The sequence below is a fragment of the Vitis riparia genome, chromosome 19 (assembly GCF_004353265.1).
Source record: "Vitis riparia cultivar Riparia Gloire de Montpellier isolate 1030 chromosome 19, EGFV_Vit.rip_1.0, whole genome shotgun sequence".
Classification (NCBI taxonomy): Eukaryota; Viridiplantae; Streptophyta; class Magnoliopsida; order Vitales; family Vitaceae; genus Vitis; species Vitis riparia.
Genome location: NC_048449.1, coordinates 20797932 through 20817611, shown reverse-complemented (window position 1 = coordinate 20817611; position 19680 = coordinate 20797932). Strand labels below are relative to the sequence as shown.

General features: G+C 29.3%; 1 protein-coding gene across 1 annotated transcript; it reads right to left on the bottom strand.

Moving 5' to 3' along the window:
• Positions 1–8628: 8628 nt before the first annotated feature.
• On the bottom strand, positions 8629–10227 carry LOC117908313 (transcription factor JUNGBRUNNEN 1-like). Its single transcript, XM_034821918.1, has 3 exons — positions 10056–10227; positions 9137–9450; positions 8629–9030 (listed from the first exon to the last, which is right to left on the bottom strand). Exons 1-3 carry the CDS (start codon positions 10225–10227, stop codon positions 8629–8631), a joined length of 888 nt encoding a protein of 295 aa, XP_034677809.1.
• Positions 10228–19680: the final 9453 nt, after the last annotated feature.

Genomic DNA, 19680 nt, shown 5'->3' with positions numbered 1-19680 from the left:
AAAAAAAAATTTTGTATTTAAAAAAATTCCCAATTTACAAGGGAACTCGTCTCTTCAAGTGACGAGTTCCATGAAAAAAAATATATATATTTTTAAAAAAATTCCCAAATTATTATTTAAAAAAAAAAAAAACAATTCCTCAAGGGAACTCGTCTCTTTAAGAGACGAGTTCCCATGGGAAAAAAAATATATATATTTTTTTTAAAAAAATTCCCAAATTACAAAAAAAAAAAAAAAAAAAAAAAAAATCCACAAGGGAACTCATCTCTTCAAGAGACGAGTTCCCATGGGAAATTTTTTTTTTTTAAATACCCAAATTAAAAAAAAAAAAAAAAAAAAAAACAATTCCTTAAGAGACGAGTTCCCATGGGAAATTTTTTTTTTTCAATATTTTTTTATAAAAAAATTCCCAAATTAAAAAAAAAAAAAAAAACAATTTCACAAGGGAACTCGTCTCTTGAAGAGACGAGTTCCTATGGGAATTTTTTTTTTTAATTTCTTTTTAAAAAAACCCAAATTAAAAAAAAAAAAAAAAACAATTCCAGAAAGAGACGAGTTCCCATGGGAAATTTTTTTTTTTTAAATATTTTTTTATAAAAAAATTCCCAAATTAAGAAATAAAAAAAAAATTCCACAAGGGAACTCGTCTCTTGAAGAGACGAGCTCCCATGGGAAATTTTTTTTTTTTTAATATTTTTTTTATAAAAAAATTTCCAAATTAAAAAAAAAAAAAAAATTCCACAAGGGAACTCGTCTCTTGAAGACACGAGTTCCCATGGGAAAATTTTATTTTATTTTTAAAATTTTTTTTTTAAATACCCAAATTAAAAAAAAAAAAAAAAAAAAAACAATTCCTCAAGGGAACTCGTCTCTTCAAGAGACGAATTCCCATGGGAAAATTTTTTATTTTTTTTATAAAAAATTCTCAAATTAAAAAAAAAAAAAAAAAAACAATTCCACAAGGGAACTTGTCTCTTCAAAAAAAACAATTCCACAAGGGAACTCGTCTCTTCAAGAGATGAGTTCCCTTGTGGAATTGTTTTTTTTTTTTAAATTTGGGAATTTTTTACAAAAAAAAATATTTAAAAAAAAATATTTTTTTTTCCCATGGGAACTCGTCTCTTCAAGAGACGAGTTCCCTTGTGGAATTGTTTTTTTTTTTTTTTTCAATTTGGGAATTTTTTATTAAAAAAAAAAATTTTAATTTTTTTTTCCCATGGGAACTCATCTCTTCAAGAGACGAGTTCCTTTGAGGAATTTTTTATTTTTTATTTTATTTAATTTGGGTATTTTAAAAAATTAAAAAAATTAAAAAAAAAAATTTTCCCCATGGGAACTCATCTCTTCAAGAGATCATGAGTTACCTTGTGGAATTGTTTTTTTTTTTTTTTTAATTTGGGAATTTTTTATAAAAAAAATATTTAAAAAAAAAAAATTTCCTATGGGAACTCGTCTCTTCAAGAGACGAGTTCCTTGAGGAATTGTTTTTTTTTTTTTTTTTTTTTTTTTTTTTAAATTTGGGTATTTTTTTCCAATCAAGAGACGAGTTCCCTTGTGGAATTGTTTTTTTTTTTTAATTTGGGAATTTTTTATAAAAAAAAATATTTAAAAAAAATATATGTTTTTTTCCCATGGAAACTCGTCTCTTGAAGAGACGAGTTCCCTTGTGGAATTGTTTTTTTTTTTTAATTTGGGAATTTTTTATAAAAAAAAAAAAAATTTTAAATTTTTTTTTTTCCCATGGGAACTCGTCTCTTCAAGAGACGAGTTCCTTTGAGGAATTTTTATTTTTTATTTTATTTAATTTGGGTATTTAAAAAAAAAAAAATTTTTTTTTTTTTTTCCCATGGGAACTCGTCTCTTCAAGAGATGAGTTCCCTTGTGGAATTGTTTTTTTTTTTTTTTTAATTTGAGAATTTTTTATAAAAAAAAAAATATTTAAAAAAAAAAAAATTTCCCATGGGAACTCGTCTCTTCAAGAGACGAGTTCCTTTGAGGAATTTTTTTTTTTTTTTTTTTTAATTTGGGTATTTTTAAAAATAAAAAAAATAAAAAAATTTTTTTTTCCCATGGGAACTCGTCTCTTGAAGAGACAAGTTCCCTTGTGGAATTGTTTTTTTTTTTTTTTTTTTTTTAATTTGGGAATCTTTTTATAAGAAAAAATATTTTAAAAAAAAAAAAAATTTCCCATGGAACTCGTCTCTTAAAGAGACGAGTTCCCTTAAGGAATTGTTTTTTTTTTTTTTTTTTTTTTTTTTATTTGGGTTTTTTTTTTTTAAAAAAATATATTTTTCCCATGGGAACTCGTCTCTTCAAGAGACGAGTTCCCTTATGGAATTGTGTTTTTTTTTTTATATTTTATTTTGGGAATTTTTTATAAAAAAAAAAAAAATTTTAAAATTTTTTTTTCCCATGGGAACTTCCCATTGAGGAATTGTTTTTTTTTTTTTTTTTTTTTTTTTTTTTTTTTTTTAATTTGGGTAATTTTTTTTCCCTTGTGGAATTGTTTTTTTTTTTTTTTTTTTTTTTTTTTTTGTAATTTGGGATTTTTTTTTTTAAAAAAATATTTTTTTTTCCCATGGGAACTCGTCTCTTCAAGAGAGGAGTTCCCTTGAGGAATTGTTTTTTTTTTTTTAAATAATAATTTGGGAATTTTTTTAAAAATATATATATATATTTTTTCATGGAACTCGTCTTTTGAAGAGACGATTTCCCTTTTGACTTTTGAAATTTGAAAAGATGATTTTGGTTTTAAAAAAAATTTATCCGTTCACCCTCTCTCCTCTCTCCTAAGTGGCAAATCCTCTCTCCTATGTGGCAAAAATTACCGTATATTTGTAATAACTTCTTCTACTACAGTAATTTAAGCATAACTTTTTTAATTTACCGTACTATGGAGAAAAATCCGTTTTCTAAGGTATAATGTTCCAAAGTGGCAGGCAGGGGACATTGAGAGGTATGACGTGAATTAGTTCCAAAAGTGGTGCTGATTTTCTCTTTAAATTATGGTTGAAAGAGAGTTGTTTAATAAGGAGATATTGAGAGAATCCTGGGAAATCTTTGGTTAGAAAAAGTGAAAACAATGATTTATAGCTATGTAAAAAACGAATAAATTTAAATGCCAAGCATAGGGGGTCTAATGAGGTCCCTTCTTTCATAGCCAATGCACAACTCAAAGCCTACAACCAATAGCATTTATAGGGAAAAACCTAGGTAGAGTATTTGAAGTGATTTTGTCTAAGTAGCTTTGCCTTGCAACCTTAACCTTCTTTTTTTCATTTTTAAAGCCTTATTGTCCTTGTGATGCCAATGTCAGTCTTAAGGTTATATTTGGTCCTAAACAAGGATTAAGGGAAGAAAAAAAAATATTAAGAAAAATAATTTTTTAATATTCAATTTTATCATTAAAAATATTTTTAAAAAATTAAATATGATTAAAATTAATTAAAAATTTGTGTATTTTTTAATTATTTGAACTTAATATAAAAAAAGTTAAAATAAGTTAAATGAGTTTAAAGTTGCATATAAACATAATTTATTGATTTTTAAGTCTAGTTTTTTACTTTCATTTTACTTCTTTTTTTTTCTCATGTTTTCCCTCCAATTTTAGGAAACAAAGTAGCCTAAAGTTCAAAAAGGGTCAGAACCCTCAACACTTAAAATACCTTAAAAAGTAACTTCTAAGTTTCCATTCCAAGGAGCAAAATGGGTTTTCCTTCCAATGGGGAATCTTCAATTACATGGTGAAGACAATATCAATTCCTCCCATGATGTGTATTAATTGTTCTTGAAGGGGCCTCAGGGACCACTCTCCCTAACTTTGAAGAACTTCTAGTAACAAATGTTAAAGAACAAAGAAAATAAGGTCAAAACTTGAAATTGAGATAAACATTAAATTGGAGTTCAAAGTGCTCAATATCTACACATTAGGGAACTATACTAAAGTCTTGAAAAACTAATTACACGAATATAATATTGCAACGAAAATTACTAAGAGAGCTAGCTTGAGAATAAGAAAGACTACATGAGGATGGTAGCTGAAAATCCCTCAACTTCTCTTCTTCTTTGGAGCTGCCCAAAAGCCTCATTCCCAACTACTATGAGGGATTTTGTAGGTCCAAAATGTTGTCTTAAAGGTTTGGTGATGTAGGACCATATACACTCCCAAAAGCCAAAGCTAAGGGGGTACATGTAGTTTCATATAAGGCCCAACCAATGTCATTAATCAATCAATTTGGAACATTGACTTCCATTCATCCTATGTCAAACACCCTCATTTAGTTCTTGATGTCCATATCAACAACTACTAGGTAAGCCAACCCAAATATCGGTCTAATATTAAATGATGTCGAACCATATACACTCCTAAAAGTCTAAGCTAATGGAGGATAGAGGTAGTCCCACATGAGGCCCAACCAATGTTGATAATCAACTGATGTGGGACAATAAACTTCCATTTGTCTATGTCATTTGGCTAAGTGGTAGCATCTTGGAAAGCAGTTGGCGGTCCAATAAGTGGTAAACAAAGAAAACATGCAAGCCTAGGAGAATTCTAGTGTCTCGAGAGAAAGCACACCTTGAAGATTGTACCATTTTTTATAGTGTGAATTCTTTGCTTTGGTTTATGTCTCTTTGTCCCATTTTCACTTTCTCATGCTCGTAATTTTTTTTGCATTGGGCTCTTTCATTAACTGATATAAATAAGCGGATTCTTCCAATGTATAAAATAAAAATTCCAATTTGTACTCCACAGGGAAAGTAAGAGAGTTGGGGGAGAAGAGAGTTTAAGGTCGAGATTACACTTACAATGTGATTTTTGTCCCAATTGACATTGTGATGACCTAAAAGTTCACTGAGTTAGTGAAGATACAGTATTTTAGAAAGTGACGATTTGCAAAGTGAATAATTAGTGGAACTACCTTTAATAAAATACTGCTAATTTTATGGAAGTGACAATTTGCAATGTGAATAACCAATGGAACTACTTTAATAGATTAATATAAAAGAAAGGGTAGTGGACCCCAATGCATCACTTATTTCAACTACTAGCTTCCCTCTTGCATTGTTAAGATAGGTATTTTTGTAATTAGTCTTGATTTTTGTTCTTCAGGGCTTATTTGGCTATGTGATTAGAGAATAGTTTTTTGTTCATATAAACAAAAAGCTATTTTAAAAATTCATAACACTATTTAACTATTGTTCTTTATTTTAAATTTTTGAAAATAAAATAAAATAGATAACAATTGTTAGAGAATAAATAAAAATTGTTTTCACCAATTTTTAAAAATAAAGACACATTGATCAAATAGATGACTAAAACTTAGAATTGATAGCAGTTTAATTTGAATATGACTATTGGTAGCGAATAAGATAGAATAGGTAATTATTCCATTAGGCCTTTATGGTAGAATCAATCAAGGGGCTTAAGAAACATTTTGAAACTCAAAAACCGATTTAATTAGTATTAAAAGGTCATAAAACTCAATAATATTAAAAAGTCATACACTAAAATTTATTTTGAATGACTTGACTAGTTTCTTCTTTGCATATAATTATATTTTTACAAATTATGTTCATTAGGAAAACAAACTTCAAATTAAGTAATACTTAATGTCTTGGATTCATTCATGAATCTACTAATTTTTAAAAGTAACTTGAGACTTAAATAGTGATTCAATTAATATTGTAAATTTATGAGTAAAAATTGATCTAAAATGATTCACTTGTTTCTTTTATACATAAAACATAGCTAAACGAGCCCTTATTTTTTAGTAGTTTTTTTTTTTAATTATTATTATTATTATTATTTTTGAATTTCTTTTGCAAAAAAAAGTTGAAATTTAAATGCATATGAATCAAGAAAACTTTGATCGAGCTTGGGAAATACTTAGATGTTTGTCAATAATGATTTATCTTTGTTGGTCAAAGCAGGTTTTGAAATTAAAGTTTGAAAGAAATCAACTAGTAATGATCAATAGTATAATGGACAATCTGCCATTAATAAATAACACTGTGCCTTCATTTGAATCTAAAAAGGGAAATAAGCAATACAACATAAGATCATCTAAATTTTGAAGTACAACTTAATGAACTATTTTTATTAAGTTGAAAATTTTATTCCCATCATCCTAATTTAGGACTTTGTGTACTTTTTTATAATTTACATTCATTTGAAGATTCAAACTTGCTATAGAATTAACTTGGGATTAAATAAATAAGTATGGTTCAATGATTGAGAATAAAAAAGTAGTGGATTTACATGAAAATTAGAAATAACATTAATTTGAAAATAATTTTAAATTGATAATTTTAAAAGAATTTTTTTCCAAATAAAAAAATTATTTTTAAAAATGATTTTAAATTTGAGAATTTAAAAGGAGATCAGATGTTGCTTAATCTTTCTTTTCAACACCTAGTGTAAGGTCCTTTCAATATTGCTCCACTCTTCTTAATTTATAAGGTCAAACTTATTACTACATCATTAGTACAGTACCCACATAAATGCATTCAGATGGCTTTTGAAATTTAGCTCCATTGATTACTTTGGGGCACATTTTTTATTCCTTCGTTTTTATATATTTGTTAGCTACAAAACAAAAGATAAGAGGTAACTTGGACTTGGTAAGGATGGTTGAGTTCGTGGAGGAAATGGATGGATTTAGCCTTCAGGGGTTAGGATGCTGAGTGCTCAAGCACTTGGTACCTTGCTTGAGTGTTGGAAACGCTCAAATGGCAATTGGGGGCGCTTCAGCACAGCGTGCTGGGAATGCTTAAGCTCCTGGTAAGGTTGCTTGAGTACTAGAAACGCTTAAGTGGCCATTGAGGGTGCTTGAGCGCAGCTTACGCTTGAGCGGCCCTTGAGGGTTCTTAAGTGCAAGGCTTTGGAGAGCGCTTGAGTGGCCCTTAAGGGCGCTTGAGTGCAAGGCTTTGGGCACCCTTGAGTGGCCCTTGAGGGTGTTTTGAGTGCAATGCTTTGGGAACTCTTGGACGAACCCATGAGGCGCTTGAGTGCTATATGCTCAAGTACTGAGATTAATATTTCTATTTAAAATTTTTTTAAATGTCTATTTTCCTTTTCCTTGATATAAAATATGTACATAAAAATTTGTTTCCAAAATAATTATATTTTTAATTTCTATACAAGTTAATTTTTACGTCATTATCTTCAATTAACTTAATCATACTTATTTGTGTAATCCAAGTTGATTCTGCAACCTCGATTCTATAAAAATAGTATAAATCATATAAAAATACACAATGTCGATGAATGAAATAAAATTGTCAATATAACTAAATAATGTAATCACATTATATTATGATTCAATGTTATTTCGCATACAAGATCAAACCAAATTATAAATTAATTTTGATAAATAATAGTTAATAAATTTATTAATGTAACCACTGCCTCTATAGGAAAACCATAATTGGCAACCCAGCCCGTGTGGCCATATTTTTTTCCTCCTCTTTCCACATTCAAAAAACAAGCCACTGCTTGAGCCCACCTTGGGTATGTAAAACGTAACCCTTGCCACTAGGGCAAGTTGCCCTTAATTATTTATAATCACATATATTAAATTTATGCTGATTGTGTCAATTAAAGCTTTTTCCAAAACCACTTAAATATAAAAATAAAATTTAGATAAATCAATTAATTTTAATTATCTCATGATATAAAAACATGGTGATAATTTTTATAATGAATAATTTTACAATAAAAAAAATGTATATAAATATAAACTAATAAATAAGTCATAAGAATTTTTAAACAAAAAAAAATTACATAAATCATCTTCCTTTTTTATATCAATATATCTATGCAATATTTTTTCTAGTAAAACAATTTTAATATTTATATTATTTCTTAAAAAATTCATAATATTTATATCAATTTTGATTCATTTTAATCTCATCGAGTTTTTTTGTCAAAGTTTTTATCAATATTTATGATATTTTCATGATATTTATGATTTTTATGTAAAATCTAAGGATTGATATTTTGGTTATTTTGATATTTTAATCATTGAGTGTGACTAATAAAAGATAAGAAAAATATACAAGACACCAAAAATTTTAGAAATTTAAGAAGACACTATGATTAATCCCATTAAGATACATAGTAAATAATGAAAATATAGAAATACCAAGAAAAATACTGTAGCATCCTATGTCAGTATACATATACGTCTATCTGTTTGTGTATCTATCTGTGTGTGGGTGTGTTATCTATCTGTCTGTGTGTGTTTTGACTATATAACTAAACCTAGAGCTATTTATGTGTGTGTGTGTGTTGACGATACAGCTAAACCTAGAGCTATTTATGTTTCTAACAGCTAGATGGTGAAGCCGGCCACTGATCAGGGCCAAGGTGTTGGTAGGTTTACATTATTAAATCAGCCCCCAAATCCAATCTTGAAACCCCAGCAGCCACAAAATCTATCAACTTGTGTGGTGACCATGATTTCCATAAATTAATTTTCCCAATATGACCACACTAATTCTGCTAAAGATGATGAGCAGTAAGTTACTAGAAAGAGAGCAATATTCAACCACGAAATTAGTTTTATGCATACATCAAACAGTAAACTGCACCCCTAGTTGAAGACCATATATAACTAAAATTCAGTACTAATGCATAATTTTAAAATTATTTATAGATGATGGATCAAAAGAAAGCTCCATGAATGATACGATCTCATCCCAATTTCCATGTGCAAAGAACTCCCTAGCATCGTTACTCAAAATGCTTGATGAACATGACTCTGGTTGTGAACCTTGAACAATCGAGCTCACCTGGCCTGCGGGCAGTGGGTTCCCTTCATAAATGTGACTACCAACAGGCTTCTTCCCTTTATGAAGAGAAACCGGAGCCCCAGAACTAACGTAGCCTTCCCAATTTTCTGGACTCATATCACATGTTTCAGGTTTTGAATTCGTTGGGTTGCGTTTAGCAGGTACTTCTCTCCAATCTGGTGTGTACCTTCTATGTGGCACATTTCGCTTAAAAATTCGACAAAGTGTCCATACTTCCTACAATCCCACAAAGCATAACACAAATTTAACCAACGTACTAGAGATTTGGAGAAAATGGTAAATTCAATGGCACATATATATTTGGGAACTGTTTTTTTCTTACAGCTTCTTGATCAGCAGCCTTGGCAGTGGGAAGAGTAGCATTTTTCTGGTCTGCGGGGAGGCGGAACTCATGCATCATCCAATCAGTTTTGGTGCCTTTTCCTGCACTTCCACAATAGTACACTAATGATTTCTTTAACCCAATGCAGTCACCGCGGCTGTGTCCTTCTTCAACAGAATATATTGGCTTGTCTATGCCGGTTGCTTTCCAAAATCCAGACCCCGTGACTCTATTGGGCCTTACGCTATTCCTATATTTTCTCCCTCTTTTGCAAAAGAAATACCACTCTTTGTCTGTAACAGTCCGGCTATTTTCTGCATATTTACAAAAAAATAGGTATGTGAGAGCGAGAGAGAGAGAGAGAGAGAAAGTTGGATCTTCATTGTAGATGTCATAAGAAAATACCCAACTGTTAAGATATATCCACATAATTTTCTAGGGTCAGGAAGATGAAAAAGGCTTGAAAAGGAATGAATGGTTAAGCTTAATATATAAGAGAAACCGCATGCATAGATTTTCTCAGGATTTGATGATGGAAAAATCAAAGAAGAAAAAGGATGGAACAACCTCTTCCTATTAAACCTTTTATAAACTGAAACTCGATATTCAACTCATCTCAAATTCTATAACGGACAGTTTACAGGTGCCGGAGGATTTGTTTTTACAACATGCATGCCCAAGAATTATAAAAGCTGGAGATGCTTGGATTATTGTTTGTTTTACCATGCAAAAGCTACAAATCCTGTTCTTTTTCTTTTCTATTTTTGTTGGGTGAATATGAAGCCAGTTCCTTCATATGCACTAAATATCATTCCAAGCCCTAATCAACAGAGAACTTAAGTAAAGAACTGGTGCAGAAATCGAAAGAAAACAGGAATGAAGAAAAACAATGAAAAGTTAGAACTATAGAATTGCATACTTGCAAGATCCCAGGGGTCATATTTGTAGATGTCAATCTGTTTTATAAGCTCAATAGCGGTCAGCTTCTTCTCGATCTTTTTGCGAAGATAAAAGGACACTAGCTCTTCATCGGTGGGATGAAACCGAAACCCTGGCAACAAAAATTGATCATCTTCTTTATCAGCATCCATGCTTCTCATCATCATCTGTTGCACCTCTTTGTTTCTCTAGCTGTCTCGCCCTTTTTAGTTGGGAGAAACTTCTTTATAATGGGAAAGGCACCGGTCAAGTCATGAATTTTGAGTCTTTGCTAATGAAGACGATAGATCTTAGAAAAAGTCTTCTTTGGATCATCTCAGCCTTACATAAAAACCATCCCAATAGATACGAAGGTACGTGAAGGACATGACTTTGTATCGTAGTCTTCTCCTTCCCGCAGTCCATTAAATATGCCAATTATTGCATCACATCAAATAGAGGTTGAAAAAGTAAAACATATTTGAAAAATAAAATTTTGAATTTTCAGCTAAATTTTTGGATTTGAATGCCTGCAAGACACAATTATACTAATCTAATTCTTTTAAACATCAAAGGATGTAAAAATTATAGAATAAAGAAGATTTAGTCTAAATTTATTTTTACTTTTTTTTTTTTTCATTTTCTTCTTTGATACTTTTTCACCCTATTCTTTTGCAATATTTGATTCTCAAAATGTATTAAAAAAACATATATATTAAAAAAATTATTTTCTCACGGTGGGCTATCTTATAGAATTTTAAAAAAATATATATAAATAAAATTAATTAAAATTTTATATATTTTAAAATTATTTAATCATTATATTAATGAGTTAAAAAATATAAATTTAAAATAACAAATAAAAATAATTTATGGATTTAACTATTTTTTTTTCTATTTTTCCTTTTTATTTTTCTCTCACCTTTTTCCTCAAATTTTTTGAACCAAACATGGCATTCAACTTCTCCTTATCCAAATAGAGCTTAAGAATAAAATATAATTTATAAATTCACAGTGCTAAAATTGTAATTCATAAAATTTAGCGTCCCATTAAATGTCTATGTATATATATTCAAACTTTGAATTTTGACTTCAAAGTCAAATTTTGCCAACTCAGTTCTGTGTCTCCGTACCCTTAAGATTAAATCCTGTAATGATGAATAGAAGTTTGCAAGGATGTGGAGGATGTGTGATGGTTAATTAATACTTAACTAGAAGAGAGAATTGCCATTTGTATAATTCTTAACTAAAAAATAGAGCAAGGAGAATGAGATGAAGGGCTAATTGTATCATCCATAAATAATTGATTTGAGGTTTCTTTTTCCCTTCTTTTTTTCCCCTTATTTGATGGTAAAGTGAATTATCATTGTATAATCCTTTGTTAGTATAAAATATTTTATAAGATGAGCGTTAACTCGTAGTGAGGAATGACTTTATTAATAATTCGTATGATAATTATTCTAAGAAATATTTTTAATTTAAAGAATGTTTTTGAAAAAACTTAGGTATTTGATAAATTTTATGAAATATTTTTTAAAAAATTAAAATATCACTTATAACGTTTTTTGAAGACACATTTATAAGATATTTTTTTAAAAACATTCGAACATAAAACACTTTACTAAAAATATTTTAAATAGAAACACTAATGCACTCTAAATCAGCAACTAAGGAAATTAGTGATATTGAGTCCTGAGAGAGCTTTGATTTAGGCTTCCCATGCTAGGCATTTTATCATGTATTAATAATTAAATTGGTTGGTTTGGACAATTGTTTAGTGAATGAGAGAATTCAATCTTAAAACTTAAAGTCCGTTTGATCGTAATTCTATAAAGTACTTTTAACCTAAAAAGTATTTTTTAAAAATAATTAGGTGTTTAACAAATTTTAGGAAATACTTTTAAAAATATAAAACATCAATTATAGTGTTTTTTGGATACTTAAAAAAAAACACTTTAAGTAGAAGCACCATAAAAAATACTCTTAATTTTCTACTTATATTTGTTGTATCTATATCAGAGGTAAAAGAAGTGTGTTTGATTATGGGTTGAAAATTTTTATTTTTGAGTGAATAAATGTTTTAGAAAATATTATTTCAAGAGTGTAACTTAAAAAAATATGTTTGTACAAAAATTAATACAAGAATTACATTATCTAATTTTGTAACTTATACGAAATTTTTTTATATAATTTTTAATGTTGCTTTAATTATAATGGCATGATATTGGTCCTTTGCATACTTTTCAATAGAGCTCCAAACTCCTGACTTCAAACTAATTTAATTTATTTTCTAATTTTATTTTTTTATCAAAATATGAATGATACACTTTTATTCTATGAAAAAAATAGAATGAATGAAAAATAAATGTTAAATAATTTAAAAATATAAAAATCCCTTAATAATTTTAATTATATTTGATTTTTTTTTCGTATTTTAAATAATAAAATCAAATATAAAAAAATAATTTCTTTAACATTTTTTTTTCTTTCTTTGATACTTTCCAAGAACCAAACATAATCTAAATCATTATAAACAAATCAATCATCCTAATGCCTAAATCTACTCCTCTTCCTTAATACTCGACAATCCACACCAAGTCCAAGGTGATCATATTTTTCCTTTTTCTCTTTTGTTTTCTTTGGGCTAACTACTTTTGATTGTTTCTTATGACAATTGAAGGTGAAAAGCTTTCCAAGAAGGTGCAAATTGTTTGACTAATAGATGAAAAAACTAAGGTCTTCATGTTCCTCAAAGCATATGCAACCCCCAATTAGTTAAGGGAGCTAAATTTCAAAAGGGCATCCGAAAACATGCGGTGCTTTGTTGGTTAATTTGTCAACATGCTCGACTCACTGCGCAGGAAGTTTGATGAAGGCTAGACTTTTGATACAATTGTTAATCAAGAATAGTAGGCCAATACTCTAGAAGAATCTGGAAGTCCCTTTTAGTAGGTGTTGAAAAAAGAAAAAGATTAAGCAATATCTATCTATATATATATATACATATATATTGGGAGAGAAAGAGGGGTTGGACATGTTCAGAGTCACAGCCTTTGAATTTTGGACCATCTTATTAGTGCTATTTACATTAGATGAGTGGAACTCAATTCAAAGAGAAGGTGCAAGAAGCAAGCTAGTACCAATGTTTTAAAATTCGCATTAGTCATTTAACCAACAAAAAAAAAAGTTATCGATAGACTGTTTCCTGATTGTAATAATGGTTGAATCACAATGGAAAAATTTTAAAAAGTTTAAAAATATATAAATAAATTAAAAATCAATAATATTTATTTTTATTATTGATATTATCAAATTAAATCAATGTATTAATGTTTTAAATTTTATTAAATGAAATATGTATAATATTTAAATATAAATTTATTGAAAATGAAAGAAAATTTAATTATTTAATTTTAACTTATATTAAAAGTTATATATTTAATTTATATATTTTTTTAAATATTATATTATTTTACTTATGTTATTTAAATACAAATATTACAATTTTTTTGTAAAGAATATTATTTGTTTATATTATTTTACATAAAACATAGGCAGCCTAGTGGCAAACATGGCATATTTTGAATTTGAGGTCCAGGTTCAAAACCCATGATGTCTTATTTTAAAAAATTTTCTAATACTCAATATGATGCATCCCACATCGAAAACACATTTACAAGCAGAAAAAAGAATTTGCACAAATGTAATAGATTATTTATGCACACTCATTTAAAGAAAAATTACTTATATTTAGTGCTACTCCTTATTTTCCGTTTTTAAATATATATAAAGTAATATAAAAGTTGAATATTTTGTACAAAAATATAAGGGTTCATTTCATCATGTTTTTTGAAACTTGTTTTTAAAAACTATTTTTTATTCTTTAATTTAAAAACAACATTGTTAAACACATCCCTGTTTTTCTATTATGTTTTAAAAACTGATGAAAACAATTTCTATTAGTTCTTTAAAAATTATTTTCTATTTTACTTTATTTTTAAAAATTATTTTTATAGAACAACGATCAAATAATATTAAAAATTTTTAAAAATCAATGTTAAAATTTTAAAATTTAAGACAAGAATTTTTTTTTTAATACTTTAATTTTTAAAAATCATTAAAATTTTAATGTAAGCTTCTAAATGTTTTTAAAAACAAAAGAGACAAAATGTATTCGATTGGACACTTACTAATTGATTTTTAAGGCATTGACATGGAAGCCTTCTCAATTCTTATTGCCAAAAGGACGTCAAAGTAGCCTAGTTTAAAATAATAAAAAATTGATTATGGGCTTGCAATGGAAAATTTCAAATTAATTAACTATACTATAATACGTTATCTATTGTGTATTCCTATTTTAGAATTTATTATCTTTATTAATGAAAATACTATTATTGTGGTGGTAAAAATGATTAAAAAAATAATAATGAGAAATTTTTTGAAAGGAAACAAAAAAATAAAAATAAAAACACATAAAGCATATAATAGTTTATGTGGTTTGGTCTAAAGCCAACCCCATGAGTGAAGATGATAAAGAAAATTCATGCCTATAAAAGAGCTCTTACATACTTTGATATAAATTAAGTACATGCAATGTCTAAGCCTAGCTACAAGATCAAAGTTTGGTAATTATATATCCACTAGATTATTTATTGTAGAAATATTTTTTTGCTATACTAATACCATAAGCAATCACATCCTTGATGAAATGCACCTTGATATCAATATGTTCGGTCTCCACATTGAACATTTAGCTTTTAATTAGATGTATGAAACTTTCGCTTTGACAATATTCAATTAATAGTCAAATCTTGTATTGTAAGCCCAGATCACCAACCAAATTCCATAGCCACATAACTTCGCTCACTACTTTTGTGGCTACAAATATTAATTGACAAAGCAAGTGTTGATTGCATATTGCTTTCCATCTAATCTTATGAGATGCCTTTTTTTTTTTTTCTCCTCTAGCAACTTAAGTAACAACTCTTCTAAAGACGTTAATTACTACTTCTTTCAAATACTAATTCAACTCTTATATGCCTCTTGAGCATTGAAGTAACCATTTCACTACTTATTAATAGATTTTTCTATGGTGCTCCATATATCTACTAGTTTCTAAAATTCTAGTGAAGGTTTTATCTTTAAAAATTTATTCAATAGTTCAATTCACTCATTCAACTAATATAATGTTGATACTCAAAGATCTAAAACCAAAACAATCTCTTCTTAAGAAATTAAAAAGGATTTTTTAGCTAGCTTAGTGGCTAGGTCATCTCTATAGGGATTTATTATAAGTAGTCATATTTCTAATAATAGTCAATTTAATTTTAGCTAGAGATTATTCTATCAAAAAAATAGAAAACATAGTTGATTAAATAAAAGCAGACTTTTTAGTTTTTAAAGTTAAGTAGTGAATAAATGTTTGCACAAATGATAAGGACTCGTATTTGGAAAGCTCAATTCACAAACAAATATAAACAATATAGGATAGAAACTCCTATTTTTCTATTGACATCCTCTTTTAGAACTAAGATAATAATTCTTGCATGCATGGATTCATTCCTATCCCATTCCTAGCCCTAAAAATATCAAATCAATAGAAAATAGTAGATCCATGCGGCATAGAGCATCTATCATGTATTCAATGTTGGTTCAAGGTTCTAATAAATAAGCAAATCTAACTTAGCTTAAAACAAACAAACAAGAATAAGAAAAGAGGAGTAAAAAAACTTATCCAAATAAATCGGCTGAGGTGTGACAAGACATTTCCACCTCCCTCAAAGATGAACTCAATGCACAAGGGAACTAACATTCTACCTCCAAGATTCAATAGCTAATGAAACCTCACCTTAGGTGCACTTCGTAGGTAAGATGTTATACAATTGAAGTGGTATTCCTCCAGACAAAGGGCAATGGAAGAAGTTTGCTGTAAGGGTACAACACAATGTATCAAGCATAGGCCAATGCCCACGGATGCAACAGATAAGTGGAGCATAGGCTAGTGGTCATGGATGCAACAGGCAAGTGGCAAAGTAGATTAGTGGAGCACAAGCCAACTGTAGAATTGCAAAAAGCGACAATTGATGTGGCAAAAAGGAGAGTAGTATATAAAACACACTCATTGATCTCTGAAAACAGTTGTAAAAAGAAATAGGAATGGAATACAAATTGAGAGGGTAGAAGACACTTTGAAAACTTAGCCCAACTAAATGACCAAGTCAAAAGGAATTAAAAAGATAAAATAATAATAATTTGGATTTGCAAAAAGCCACTGGACTCGTGTGCGTACGCAGGTGGGTTCCCCAGCCCCCCTATGCAGGATATGTGTGCAGACATGTCTTGCATTAGGGGTTTCTGGTCTAAGGCGTTGAATTTCCACTAAAATAGGTTTTGGCCCTCTGGGCGCATAAGGCTCCCCCTTGCCTCTCCACAAGTTCATGAGGCTAAGGAAAGTGGGTTAGTATATATACCCACTAAACGTGTTTCTTTTTTTCCGATGTGGGACAAACTTGAACACTTTAAAACACACACACACACACTATGCACTCTTCCTACAATCCCTCACAAAGTGTATGAGTGAAAAAGAGAATGACTAGAGGAAAAAAATAGAATCTAATGCATTAGTACTAGTGGTCATAAGCTATGAACTAGTCTTAGAATAAGTAGGTATTGAGTCATAGAAACATGGTGAAAAATATATTTCTATGAACTAGTATTTCTTGATGTAATTCAAGGAACCTATTATCCACATTGGTTTCTCAACTACGATTTGTACATAACGGGTTGACACTAATAGGTCATGCACCTTGCCTAGATATTCATGAGAGCTCTAGAGAATTTGCCTAAGTTCTCATAGGAAGCTGCCCCACCTCCACTTTCATGTAGGTGAATCCATCAATTGTGTTATGCGCTAAACACACCGTCTATAAGGAATGTGACATTCATTAAGAGCAAATATTCAACCTCAATCGATGTAGAATATGTTTCATCTACACCATAGGGATAAACTCTTTAATAAGCATAATTGATAGAGCACCTTATAGTCAACAAGTGATTTGTTATTAATAATATGAATCTACTTTATGGGATCTCTATACTAGTAAGTTTGGTTACTATCATTCTTGACTTTTATAATAGGCATAAGTTTCATCCTCTTCAATGTTTCTTCCACTAATTTCCCATTTAGTGGTTTGTCAAAGGATTGACCAAGTTCAACTCTAAGCTTAGAAATTCCATAGATATAATCCCTATTTCAAGAGTTGTCATAGAATATTATGCCTTAAGCGTATATGTTTGTTCTTCCCATTAAATATTTTCCTCTTAGCCTCAGTAATTGCAGTTTGACTATCACAAATGCATAGATATAAACAAAGTTGGTCTCATCCATAAAGGGATATCTGCTAAAATGTTTCTAAGCTACTCAGCCTCAAAACTTGTCTTTTCTAAGGCAATAAACTTAGTCTCCATAATAGATCGAGTAATGCAAGTTTGCTAAGCAGATTCCTAAGAAAATGCACTTCCTTTAAGAGTTAAAACATACCCACTAATGGATTTCATCGTATTTGAATCAAAGATTCAGTTGGTATCACTAAATCCTTCAAGGACATTTGGAAATCCACTATAGCATAAACCATAGTCAATGGTGCCTCTCAAGTACTTAAGTACTCTACAAATAGAAACCTAGTGATCCTGATTAGGACCTTGGGTGTACTAACTCAATCTTCTTACTGCATAAACAATATTAGGTCTTGCAAATTTTCTAAGTACATCAATCTCCCAATGATTTGGGCATACTTGTTTGGGCAACCCTATGTTCTTTATTTTTCTTCAATTCTGAGCTAGGATCATATAGAGTTGTCATTAGTTTACAGTCAAATTATTCAAAATTCCTTAAGATTTTCTCAAATAGTGTTCTTGAGAAAGTTTAAGTGCATTAGGTGTTCTAGTTGATCCCTATAATCACCTCTGCCTTTCCTAGGTATTTCATGTCAAATTTAGATCTTAGGAACTTCTTGGTCTCACAAACAATCAATAGGCTAGTTCTAAAGATAAGCATATCATCAACATATAAGCAAATGACAACACGTGTTATTCTCAACCTTGTAGTAAATGCATTTATCAGCGTCATTAATGGAAAATCCATTAGATACCAACATATGGTCAAATTTTCTATGTCATTGTTTGGATACTTGTTTTAACCTGTAAAGTGATTTAACTAGTCTACAAACATTTTGCTATTTTCTTGAAACTATGCAACCCTTAGGTTGGTCCATATAAATTTTCTCTTCCAATTCCCCATTCAAGAACACAGTTTTATCATCCATCCGGTGTATCACAATGTTATGAACAAAAGCTAGAGCAATCAACACTCTAATTGAGGAAATTCTTGTTATAGGGGCAAAAGTGTCAAAGTAATTTATATTGTTCTTTTGTTTAAAGCCTTTAGCAATTAGATGTGCCTTATACCTCTCTATGGACCTATTTGGCTTAACTTTCTTCTAAAGATCCATTTATAACCTATAGTCTTCACACCAAGAAGTAAATCCATATTCTCCCATGTATAGCTATATATGATTGATTCAATTTTATTGTTAATGACCTCATTTTAGAATGGTGCAATAGGAGAAGTTATAGCTTCTTTATAGGATCTTTATAGGATCTAGGGTTCTCATCTATTAAGAAGGTGTAGAAGTCATCTCTAAGATTTGTTTCTTTCTTATCTCTTTTACTTCTTCTTAGTTCAAATTTAGAAGGTTCATTAGACTCGTCTCTAGTTGTTCTCTGAAGTTGTTGTTCACTACTTGGTTTCAAGGGAAAGATGTTTTCAAAGAAGTTGACATTCTTTCCATGATGGTGTTCACTTCTACAAGGTTGTTTTCTAATTTAACAACCATAAATCTTTATGTCGCATTATTCTTAGCATACCCAATGATTCTACAAAGGTTTTAAGACCTAATTTTCATTTCTTAGGTTAAGGCAAAATTACTTTTATCAAACTCCCCCTCACTTTAAAGTATGTAATATTAGGAACATAACTCATAGGTGTTTTACCAGTCTTTTTGTACGGTTTTCTATATTGAATATGACAAGCGAAGAGGATAGTTTCCCCTCACAAATTCAAAGGTCTCTTGAACTTACCAACATAACATTCATCATATCTTTTAAGGTCCTATTTTTCTTTTCAACTACTCCATTAGATTTAGGGGAATAAGGAGGAGGAGTCTTGTGAATGATTCCATGATTTTCACAAAAAGAGTTAAAGGGGCTTAGCTCATACTCTTCTCTTCTATCAGTTCTAAGTCTCTTTATTTCTTATTGAATTGATTTTCTACTTCATTTTTATATTTGATGAACGCATCTTTTGTTTCATCTTTGTTTCTCAAAAGATATACCTGTGTATACCTTGAATAGTCATCTATGAAAGTTATGTAGAATCTTTTACCACTTCTAGTTATTGTATTTTTTAAATCTCCTAAGTCACTATGAATTAAACTTAATAGTTCTAATTCATTTTCTATGGATTAACAAGATTTCTCTATGATTTTAGATTCCATGCATGATTCACATTTTTCATGGTTTTCTAAGGATATTTTAAGAATTAGACTTAGACTAGCCATTTTCTTTAT